The sequence below is a fragment of the Heloderma suspectum genome, chromosome 3 (genome assembly GCF_057233095.1).
Source record: "Heloderma suspectum isolate Gila_16-S chromosome 3, 16-S_ref, whole genome shotgun sequence".
Classification (NCBI taxonomy): Eukaryota; Metazoa; Chordata; class Lepidosauria; order Squamata; family Helodermatidae; genus Heloderma; species Heloderma suspectum.
This window is the reverse complement of record NC_139460.1, coordinates 327,485,013-327,497,262: the sequence shown is the minus strand read 5'-3', so window position 1 is coordinate 327,497,262 and position 12,250 is coordinate 327,485,013. Positions and strand designations below refer to the sequence as shown.

Here is a 12,250-nt window from a genome sequence, read left to right as displayed (position 1 = left end):
TGTTGTCAGTCAGTGTGATGTCTCTGCTCTTAACTATTTTATCAAGATTTGTCATTGCTGTCCTCCCAAGAAGTAAACGTCTTCTGATTTCCTGGCTGCAGTCAGCGTCTGCAGTAATCTTTGCGCCTAGAAAGACAAAGTCTGCCACTGCCTCCACATTTTCTCCCTCTGTTTGCCAGGTCTCAATCAAGCTGGTTGCCATAATCTTGGTTTTTTTGAGGTTTAACTGCAACCCAGCTTTTGCGCTTTCTTCTTTCACCTTCGTCATAAAGTTCTTCAGCCCCTCCTCACTTTCAGCCATCAAAGTGGTATCATCTGCATATCTGAGATGGTTAATGTTTCTTCCAGGGATTTTAACTCCAGCCTTGGCTTCATCAAGCCCAACATGTGGCATGATGTGTTCTGTGTACAGGTTGAATAGGTAGGGTGAGAGTATACAACCCTGCCGTACTCCTTTCCCAGTCTTAAACCAGTCCGTTGTTCCGTGGTCTGTTCTTACTGTTGCTACTTGGTCGTTATACAGATTCCTCAGGAGGCAGACAAGATGACTTGGTATCCCCATACCACCAAGAACTTGCCACAGTTTGTGGTGATCCACACAGTCAAAGGCTTTAGAATAGTCAATAAAACAGAAATATATGTTTTTCTGAAACTCCCTGGCTTTCTCCATTATCCAGCGGATATTGGCAATTTGGTCTCTAGTTCCTCTGCCTTTTCGAAACCCAGATTGTACATCTGGCAATTCTTGTTCCATGAATTGCTGGAGTCTGCCTTGCAAGATCTTGAGCATTACTGGCATGTGAAATAAGTGCCACTGTTCGATAGTTTGAACATTCTTTGGCGCTTCTCTTTTTTGGTATGGGGATATAAGTTGATTTTTTCCAATCTGTTAGCCATTCTTGTGTTTTCCAAATTTGCTGGCATATGGCATGCATCACCTTGACAGCATCATCTTGCAAGACTTTAAACAGTTCAGCTGGGATACCGTCGTCTCCTGCTGCCTTGTTATTAGCAATGCTTCTTAAGGCCCATTCAACTTCCCTCTTCAGGATGTCTGGCTCTAGCTCACTGACCACACCGTCAAATCTATCCCCGGTATTATTATCCTTCCTATACAGATTTTCCGTATATTCTTGCCACCTTTTCTTGATCTCTTCTGCTTCTGTTAGGTCCTTGCCATCTTGGTTTTTGATCATACCCATTTTTGCCTGGAATTTACCTCCGATGTTTCTAATTTTCTGGAAGATGTCTCTTGTCCTTCCTATTCTATTATCTTCTTCCGCTCCCGCGCGTTGCTTGTTTAAAAATAATTCCTTATCTCTTCTGGCTAACCTCTGGAATTCTGCATTTAATTGGGCATATCTCCCCCTATCACTGTTGCCTTTTGCTTTCCTTCTTTCTTGGGCTGCTTCCAGTATCTCAGCAGACAGCCATCTTGCCTTCTTGGTTTTCTTTTTCTTTGGGACATTTTTTGTTGCCGCCTCCTGAACAGTGTTGCGAACTTCTGTCCATAGCTCTTCTGGGACTCTATCTGCTAAATCTAGTCCCTTAAATCTATTCTTCACCTCCACTGCATATTCATTAGGAATATTAGTGAGCTCATATCTAACTGATCTGTGGGTCTTCCCTATTCTGTTTCGCCTGATTCTAAATTGTGCAATAAGAAATTCGTGATCTGAACTACAATCAGCTCCAGGTCTTGTTTTTACCAACTGCATAGATGTCCGCCACCTTTGGCTACAAAGGATGTAGCCAATCTGATTTCGGTGTCGACCGTCTGGTGAGGTCCATTTATAAAATCGTCTCTTAGGTTGTTGGAAGAGAGTGTTTGTTATGCACAGTGAGTTGTCTTGGCAGAATTCTATCAGCCTGTGTCCTGATTAGCACTTGGTAAAAAGTGAATAGAGTTGCCTGTATATTTTAACAAAGGCTTGAGGACAAAAACAAGCACAGCAGCGTGTTCAGTGTTCACCTGTTGCGCACAGGTGTAATCGACAAGAAGATGAATAATGCCAAGAAGGAGATTTTGTGGAGTAACCAGATGTCCTGACTCAAAACCGGGTTCCTGTGCCTTTAATGGTTGTACAGAGGATGGAATTGCAGCTGGGGCGACTTGTCAGGCAAGGATGACAAAACCTGAGTAGCTGAAATTTCCTCTCGGCATCTACAAGGACTCCTGACCTGCTTCACATCTGGTTACTCTTACACTCTTAGAGAACATTTAGGGGTTCCAGCTGCCTCCTATCCCCTGCCCAGGCCTTGTCACAAAGCCCGATGCACCCTAGAGTGACTTCCTAGAACAGCCTTCTCCAACCAACTTCCTCTCAAGGTGGTTTGGGTATTGCAACGCCCATCATCCCTGACAATTGGCGATGCTGGCTGAGTCCAATGGGAGTGGTAGTGCAAAACCTCTGGAGGGCAACAGGTTCGGGGAGTCTGCCGAACGAGTACCGAAACGTCAGCTTGAAGAGGCAAGAACTGGACAGGCAAGCAGAAGCCCGACACCTGAGCTTCCTTGCATCGAAGTCGGGCTTTCACCCGTCCCAGTGCAGAGGCAGTCCAGGGGTGATGAAGTCGATGCCCACCAGAGCAATGCAGAGGGGAAAAAATAAATGGACAGAATCCCACTCTCTCTGAACATCTGTGAGCTCTCTTTAAAGAAGAACAAAGCAGGATATTAAAGAGGTAACTGGGTAGACCCCATTCCTATGAAGCATAACCCTTCCTCGCAGAGTCCAGAGCCAGCTGGAGGCCCAAGGGTGGTGAGTCTTTTGCTGGCTTCAGGCAGAAATTGTGCTGAAAAAGCAAACCAACATGAACAGAAACATTCCATGGAGTCACGGCTGAAGCAAACCCCTTCCTCTTCATTTCTCCCACCCCCACCCCCTCCACTCCTTTAAAAAGAACATGCTTGCCATTTTGCAACTGTGGATATATCTCACATGATTGAAATCCATTTCGCCACCTTCTTCCCATCTGGTTTGCTTTGTGTTTGTTCCATTCCATTGCATGAGGCTGAGCATGTCCAAAGGCCTGGGTTTTGTCTTCATCTCTCAAATGCACTTTTTAAATTATTTTTTGCTGCTGCTGCTGCTATCAAACGGTCTCAGCCAAAGACACAGCTCCTCTTTGTATTCCTCGAGAAATGCGCAAAGGCCCCCAACTGGCTTGGTGTGAAGGAGGGAAAGAGTTTGACTCCCGCAATGTTTCATGTGGCACATGCCAATGCACTAGATTAAACATGGAGCTCCCACCCAAGCTACGAAAAATGCTGGTACCAACCCCTGAATTCCCACAAGCGGTCAGAAAAACACAGGGTTGGTCCCTTTCCAGACACAGCCCTGTTATTATCTACAGCGACTGGGGGTTAACCAGTTATCTTGGAAGTCCGTCTAGACCACCGGATCTTGGCTCATTGCAGAACCCATGTGAACTCCATTAGAGCTCCGTCCACTACTAAAAATGTTGCCTGGCTTTACTGCCTGTATTGGAAGGAGATGTCATCCCCTTTCTGTTGGGATACTGCACTGTATCAATGAGGACTTTTGTTCGGCTGGAAACAATTTACAGGACTTCTTAACAGCCCAGAAAACTGGCAAAACCAACCAACTGGATGTGCTATAAGAGAAACAGGCATCAGACATCTGTCCCTAGGGAGCATGCAGTCGGCCAGACAGCCTTTCCCTGGTGCCTGTTTTGAACAATCAGATTTCGACACATCTCGGATCGAGTCATCTCTGTGGGTGCCATGCCTGTGAGAGTTTGCCAGAGAAACCAGGAAGATGGAATAGCCAAATTCTGCCAGATTAAACGGCCCATTTGTTTGAGGCAACGTTTCAGAGTTTACAAGACTCTTTGTCAAAGGATGGATGAGTCTGGTCAGTTTCTCATTTTTCCAACATTAAGTTTGTTCTGTCCTGTTTCCACATCAGTTTGTGATTTTTAAAGAAGTCTGCACAGAATTTTGTATTCAGTTTTGTGTGCATTTCTACTAATATAAAGTCCTAAAAAGTGTATTTGGGTACATACCTTTCCAGATACATGCTTTTTTGCAAGCGAGTTTACCTAATATGATGTCTTTTTGTGCGCTTCCCCATAATAGATGCATTCTTTTGTGTGGTTTTTCCTCTTCTGCATATTTGTTGTGCACATTTTATGATTTGCACCCTGCATCCCAAAATTCGGAAAAGCGCAAATATCTCCATGTAACTTGCATTCCGGTTCATGTGTAGGTTCAGGAAGTAACAATTTGGTAAGTTTGCATTAAAATGCAAAGCCAACTAATTCTTCCCCATCCCTATTTTTAACTCACCTTTTCCCCCGGCATGCCCTGGAGACATTTTGCCATTCATCACAGAGCTGTGCCCCAGACTCCTGTGAAGTGGCCCAGAGGATGCTGGGATTCTGGGATTCTGTTATCCAACTGCATGCGGATTTATCATGATGTAATCAGATTTATTCTTTCTTAAGTATCTAAAAAGCAATGCACCGCAGGCATGAGAAGGATTTTACATTGCAATAAATAAATGCATGGGAAATGAGTGCTGGGAGGAGCCAAAGACCTCACAGGACGAGCTGCTGTTTCCCACATGGCTCCTCTCTCCACTCAGCCTTCTGCTGCCTCCCTTCTTCCTCACGCCCTGATGCCCCTTGCTCCTGCATCTGGGCCTCTGGCACTGGGATGATGGCTCCTGAACCCCTGCACACGGCAAGAGATTGGGGGTAGGGAGGGGCAATCATGCAGCGCCCAGGCCTGTGGAGGTTCTCCCGATGCCTCCTCAAAGCAGCGTTTGTCTTGTTACTCCCAACGTTACCCAACATGAAAGGGGGGGCGGGGTTCCCCAGTCGTGAAAAATGCACATTTTCCTCACAGGCTAAAGTGTGAAAATGCAGATTGGGGTGGGGGGGAGGTGTGCTTGTGCAAGTGTGCACTTTCGAATGCGAATGCAAATCTGGAAAATTGCAAAACAATTCTTACGAACTGTGCTCCTGTTTGCATTTGTATTCGGGGTCACGGACATGTCAGTTTGCATGATTTGCACACAGGAACAAAATTCCTGTACATCCCTAACTGTGTGCGTGCATGTGTGTGTGTGGGGGGGTACATTTTTCAGACTCCACAGTTTTTCATTGATACCCAACCCATATTGCCACATCAACAACTGCTTCAGTTCGCTGTGGAGTAGGGCCATCTGTCTGTCCATCCGTCCTCTCAGCCACACACTCGAGAGCCTTTGGCAGCTCCTGCGTGACCACAGGGACCGGCTGCAGACCCACAGCAATGTCGAGGCTGTTTCAGGCAAGGCTGGTTTCTCTATCCAAATCCCCAATGCACACACCGCACCCCTCACACAAGCTCAACATGGTGGAAACGTGCAGCCAAAATTGAAGATGGTTTATCTTGGCTGGGCTGCAAAAAAGTCCATTAGCTGGGGGCGGGGGAAGGGCTCAGCCTCCCCCAGGATTCTGGGATGAGCATTTCAGCATGCGGCCCATCTGTTTTCTGAAAGACCAGGGGGAAACGGGAAGCCCCAAATCTCTTACATGAGAACTCATCCCACCTCCAAATGTTATTGTTGCTGCTGTTGCCACTACCGCCTCTTGAGTTTAGCTGTATTTCCAGGCCCTTTTGGCCCAAAGTCGGGTTTCAGGGAAAGCCTGTCCTCAGTTTTTTACGGGGTCTGATGTGCTGATTTAGCAGGCTCGCAAAGACGTCCACAAAAGCCAGATTGCCTCCCTCCACCTACCTGAAGTAGGTGTTGTTGGGTTTTCTGTAGCCTCTTAAAAAGTGGGGGGGGGGAGACACCTTTTGTAATGATCCTCTGCCTGGTTTCCTGAACATAATTCAGAGCTTCCAGGTGAGTCTGTGATTTAGCCTTGTGGTACCTGTATGTGGCTTGTGCTGGCCTCTTTGCAGGCCACCCCTCCAGAAGCAGGTGAATCCTGAGTACCAGAGGCTCAGGGTGGTTGATACAGTTCACAGAATCAAGTGGTACAGGTTTTCCTGGATTATGCCATTTTCTGCTTGGGGGGTGGGAGGCAACTGAAATTGCGTGTTGGAATTCTCATCCATTGAAATAACCCCCTGCACATGCAAAGCTGTCCTTATCCCTGGGAAAAAAAGGTTTAGCCTACTCTCATCTTTGCCGTGCTAATGTTTCTATGTGCAGAGAATCTCTTTGTGTGTGTGTGTTTTCAGACGAGCAAGGACCGCCCCCCTCCCCAAGACAATCACATGCAGCCTAAAATGGTTCAGTCCTATGAAACAGCTTTGCCACTCAAGGATTTAAAACTGGTCGCTCTCGGATCCATGGGTGCACACACGCACACACATGCACGCACAGTCACATGCTAGCAAATAATATTGCCACTGCCATGCATTGTGTGATTTGCTTGCTTTTTAAGGAAGAGGCTGCAGCTCAGCTTTCCCCACCTAGGTGCGCTCCAGATGTGTTGGGGTGCGATTCCCAGCATTGTGGGAGATGCTGTCGCACACGTCTGGAGGGCACCAGGTTGGGGAAAGCGCCGTAACACTTGCTTTGCCCATAAGAGATCCGAGGATTGGTTCCTGGCACCAGGCCCGTGCCAAGGGTAGGCATGGCAAGAGGGCCCACCATGTCCAGGGACCCACTGGCAAGAGCCCCTTGGAGTGGCCCCTCCTCTTCCCTCTTCCGACCTGCTTGTTCCCCTGCCTCTCGCTCTGGCCCAGAGAGTGGAGGTGGTGGCGGTGGTGAGGAGGAGCAGCAGAGGCCGCGGCCGCCTGGCTCCCTGCGCATCAGGCAAGCAAGTGGGAACAACGATGGCAAGGGGTGGGGGCAGGAGCAGCTGGTGGCCATGGCGGGGAGTAGGCAGACCCTGTGGCGGTGGGGCCCCACTGAAGGTGCCTTGCCCAAGGGCCCGCTGGCACTGCCTGGCACCCCAGTTAAAAGGCTCTTAGTAGGTGGCACTACTGGGCCCCAGGGACGAGGCTTTGCCCACTGTAAGGCTGTGAGGACAGAGCATCTTAGTTCCGTCGTGCTGTGCAGTGCCTACACCTGTGTTCCGGCTGTCCACGGTCTCAGAGACAGAGAGCTGCTCCTCATGAGCAGGCCTGCTGCGTCTCTCCTGGCCTAGGACCGTTTGCCCTTGGGCAGCGCCTGGCCTCTTTCAGCCCCTGCCTCTGCTGCCTGTCCAGAGAGGAGGGCTCCTGGCAGGGGGCGGTGTCCACCGGGATGATGACAGGCAAGACTCCTTGCAAGGCAGGACAGTTTCCTTTCGGCTTCTGCTTCCTGCCCTTATAGCCCGTTAGGAGCACTGGAAGCTCATGGGCAAATATCCCCATTGGAGTCACCCGTTGCCCCCTCCACCACCACCCGTGGGACACCTCCAGGGACGCCTTATAGAAGATGATGCCTCTCTCCCTCTCCCTCTGCTTCTAGGGGGCCCCCTCCTCTTCAGCGATGTGCAGTTTGTCTATAACTCAGAGCAGCTGAACGGGACCCAGCGCGTGCTGCTGGACAACGTGATCTCAGTGGAGGAGTGCCGGGAACTGCACCGGGTGGCCAACGTGAGTAACTGGCACCTAACAGGTTGCCTGTCAGAATCGGATCGTCCTTCCCCTTCGCAATCAACACCACAAATAAGACTTTATTTTGCTAGAGCCTGGCCTCTCTGCAAAGGCAGATTCAGGGAAAACTCTCAGGCTGCCCCCAGGCTCTAAACAACTAATCAACAGCCTCTAAGCAGAGGAGACGAACCAGGGAGAGAGAAAGTTGCCGGCACTTTGGGGTATGAACTTCCCGGCCAAGCCTGCTTCGCAGCGAAGCCCCTCCCTTAGGGTGGCTCCCCCCTACATCGGCTTCCTAGAGGGGCTATCCACACAGAGCGTCTGAGCCCTGCCCCTACCTTTTCCTGCTTTGCTCTGCGTCGTGCCCTAGTGTCTCTCAAGTCACGCCCCTCTTCCTCCTCCTCCTGGGAAACTTGCATTTTCATAGTGGAGGGTGGGGGCAGGGACTCTGCCTGGGCCGACTGTGGGCCAAGGTCTCAGGAGGACCCGCTTCCAGCATTTTGGCTCATTAGGCGGGGTCCCTCCCCGGCCTCTGATCTAGCTGCTGCTCCAACTCTGATTCAGAATCAGAGCTGTCAGACAACTCAAGGAGCTTAGACTCATCCCTGACATTGCCCAAGAGAATGGCGCAGGTGTGTAGATGGGCATAATTCCGACCATTCTGGTTCCCAGAGGGTCAGCCGTGTTAGTCTGTTGCACCAAGACAACAGAGTCCTCTGGCCCCTTAAAGATCAAGGGCTGGATCTGGGATCTGCCTCCCTCAAGAGAAGGGCTTCGCTCACGGAAGATCCCGCTGCCTAATTTTGGGGGACCCCCCCTCCACATCAGAACTCACCCCACTCAGCAGGCCTCCTGCCTTGTTGTGCAGCATTTTCAGGGGGCTGGAGTGTCTGCTGTGGGAAGGGGGGGCCCTTCCTCTGGTGCAGTTGGTCCAGCATAAATCTGGATCCAGCCCCAACAACTTAAGCTTTTATAAACTGTAAGTGGACTCTGAAGCAATACATTTGCTTGTCTTTAGCTGCCACAAGGTTGCTTGCTGCTTGTGCTGCAATAGACTAACAGGGTGGCCCCCTGGAAATGGTTCCATTTTTAGGGGGTTCCTATTTGGGTCTTACGTCCTCACTGCCATAGTATGCGAAGCCGAAGCAACACTGATTATGACTCCAAGCAGGAATAGTCTTTGCCCCTCCCTTAGCATGGAATTAAAGTCAAGCAGGTCTCCCTTCATCAGGTGTCTTGGCAGCTCAGAGCTCAGGTCTGGCAAACTTATGGGGAAATTAACCTACCAGTATAAGTTGCGAGGGTTATTTGTTTCCAGACTGAAGTTCTGTGACCACTCAACTGATCTTGCCCCCATTTGCAAGCTCATGGCAAGAGTACATTCCAGCATTCTTAATTTAGGTTAACATTGCTCATTGAAGAGTTCAGTATCTGATGTCTCCAGGTCATCCTTAAGCTGTGTGTTGACCAAGGCCTGCAAGCTGAGTCAAAGGAAGGGATGTGTGAATCTGGCCGTTTTGCTTTCTACACCTTTCACATACTTTGAAGCACAACTTCATCCTGTCCCATTTCTGCATCGGTGTGCAGATCTTTTGGTAAAACGTCTGCACAAAAATACATATGCAATATCCCTGCATTATACCTAATTTTGCAAGCAATTTCATATACATTTTTCTGTGCAGTTTTCTGTAATGTACACATCCTTTCTGAACGGAGAACTGCATTGCAAAAATTGAAGAAGTGCAAAAACGGAAGGATAATTGCATTCTGGTCCATGCATTTGTTTAGAAAGGACGAATTAGGTAGGTTCAGATTAAAATGTGAACCAGATTTCTCTCCTCCTCCCTCCCCTGCCAAAGGCAGCCAGAGACACTGCAAGCCAAAGGAGGTTAATTCTCTTGCAAGAGGCATCACACCACGGGCAGAGGCATTGCGGGAGGCTGCGACGAGAATTTCCGGAGGGGAAGATCTGTTGCAGTCATTATAACAACAGAGTCTTGTGGCTCCTTAAAGAGTAACAGATGTATCAGGGCAGAAACATGTATTGGACTAGAGCCGACTTTGTAAGGTGCCTGGTGTTGGCAGAGATAGGTGCATTCACAGGTATGGAGGGGGAAAGATTATATCAGCGGAGCCCAAAGGCCAAGAAATGCAATGGGCAGGTCCGTGACATCATTTACACAGAGCTAAACGTGCACCAGAAATTAACAGAGTGGTTGTTCTAACAGGAGTCACTTCTGGTGATAAGACCATCTGTCATCCAAAATATGCTATGTTTGTTTAGAGGGGGAGAGAATCTCCCAGTTCCAGTTAAGTCCAATGTTGATGAGGCTTTGAATCCATTTTGCGTTTATTTTGTTTATTTATTATTTAATTTATTAATCGCCCATCTGGCTGGTCACCCAGCCACTCTGGGCGATGTACAACATACAATAAAACAATAAAGTTCTACAATAAAAACATTTTCTAAAATACCCTAACCCACCCCAAATGCCTGCCTGAACAGCCACGTTTTTAATGCACGACGGAAGCTCATTAAAGAGGGGGCATGACGGAGTTCCCTAGGGAGGGAGTTCCACAGAGTGGGGGCCACTACAGAAAAGGCCCTCTCCTTCGTCCCCACCAGTCTAGCTGTCCTAGAAGGCAGGTTTCAGTCATAGTTCCAGCCAGAGTTCCAGCCTATCCTCAAAATAGGATCAGCACCTTGAATAGCTCCTTTAGAGTTCTCGATCGTTCTGACTGAAACATAAAACGGATGCATAGCCCCACCATAATTGGAGCCACCAGCCTCCACTGCTTTTTGTCCAACGAGGCACGCTACTCCTCCCCACATTTATTCTAAACGTATTTTCATACTAGCAGCTGGGATTGCTTCAAAGCAAGGTGAGAGCCCCTAGCTGCCGCCATCTTAATTTGTCATGAATGCCTCTGGGCAGGTTAATTGACCTTTCTGATTATCATAGAATCATAGAATAGAATCATAGAATAGTAGGGTTGGATTGGGCCTACAAGGCCATCGAGTCCAATCCCCTGCTCAATGCAGGAATCCAAGTCAGAGCATCCCTGACAGATGGCTGTCCAGCCTCGCCTTGAAGGCCTCCAGTGTGGGACAGCCCACCACCTCCCCAGGTAATTGGTTCCATTGTCGTATTGCTCTTACAGTCAGGAAGTTTTCCCTGAGGTTCAGCCGGTTTCTGGCTTCCTGTCACTCGAGCCCATTATTCCGTGTCCTGTACTCTGGGACGATCAAGAAGAGATCCTGGCCTTCCTCTCTTTTCAAGGCTAAACATGTCTTCTCAAGGCTAAACATGCCCAGTTCTTTCTGTCTCTCTTCACAGGGCTTTGTTTCCAGTCCCCTGATCATCTTCGTTGCCCTCCTCTGAACCCTCTCTAGTTTGTCTGCATCCTTCTTAAAGTGCGGTGCCCAGAACTGGACACATGACTCCAGATGAGGCCTAACCAGTGCTGAGTAGAGGGGAATGAGTACTTCCCGGGATTTGGAAGCTATGCCTCTATTAATGCAGTCCAAAATAGCATTTGCCTTTTTTGCAGCCACATCATATTGTTGGCACATCTTCAGCTTGTGCTCAACAACAATTCCAAGATCCTTCTCGCTTGTAGTGTGGTTGAGCCACGTATCCCCCATCTTGTAACTGTGCATTTGGTTTCTTTTTCCTAGGTGCAAAACTTGGCATTTATCCCTATTAAATGTCATTCTGTTATTTTCTGCCCAGCGCTCCAGCCTATCAAGATCACTTTGGATTTTGTTTCTGTCTTCCAGGGTATTAGCTATCCCGCCCAATTTTGTGTCATCTGCACATTTGATCAGCATGCCCTGCACCTCCTCCTCCAAGTCATTAATAAAAACGTTGAAGAGCACTGGGCCCAGGACTGAGCCCTGCGGTACCCCACTCGTTACCTCTCCCCAGTTTGAGAAGATCCCACTGAGAAGCACTCTTTGAGTCCGATTCTGTAGCCAACTCTGGATCCACCAGATCGTTGTTTCCTCTAGCCCACTTTGAGCTAGTTTGCTCATCAGGAGATCATGGGGCACTTTGTCGAAAGCTTTGCTGAAGTCGAGGTATATGATGTCTACAGCATTCCCACGGTCTACAAGGGAGGTGACTTGATCAAAAAATGAGATCAGATTTGTCTGGCAGGACTTGTTTTTGACAAATCCATGTTGGCTTCGAGTAATCACGGCATTGTTGTCAAGGTGCTTACAGATGGATTGCTTTATGATCTGCTCCAGAATTTTCCCAGGGATTGATGTCAGACTGACTGGTCTGTAGTTCCCAGGTTCCTCCTTTTTACCCTTTTTGAAGAGAGGGACAACGTTAGCCCTCCTCCAGTCATCTGGCACTTCCCCCATCCTCCATGATTTCTCAAAGAGAATAGACAGCGGTTCTGAGAGTTCTTCTGCCAGTCCCTTTATGACTCTAGGATGCAGTTCATCTGGCCCTGGAGATTTGAACTCATTCAAAGTCATTAGGTGTTCCTTGACCATATGCCTATCGATCTCAAGCTGCAATCCTGCCCCTTCAGCCTGTACTTGGCCTTTGCCAGGGGGGTCATAGACCTTCTTTTGGGAGAAGACTGAACCAAAGTAGGAATTGAGCACCACTGCCTTTTCTTTGTCATCTGTTATCATTTTGACATCCTGATTTAATAGCTGAACCACCATTTCTTTCCTCTGCCTTTTAC

General features: G+C 48.6%; 1 protein-coding gene across 1 annotated transcript in view; it reads left to right on the top strand.

Annotated features, from left to right (window-relative positions):
• P3H2 (prolyl 3-hydroxylase 2) overlaps positions 1–12,250 on the top strand; it is a 132,480-nt gene that overhangs the window by 106,833 nt on the left and 13,397 nt on the right. The window contains exon 9 of the mRNA XM_084847804.1: positions 7,419–7,546. Coding sequence (XP_084703930.1) covers positions 7,419–7,546 — 128 coding nt within the window. The remainder of the gene's footprint in view (positions 1–7,418; positions 7,547–12,250) is intronic.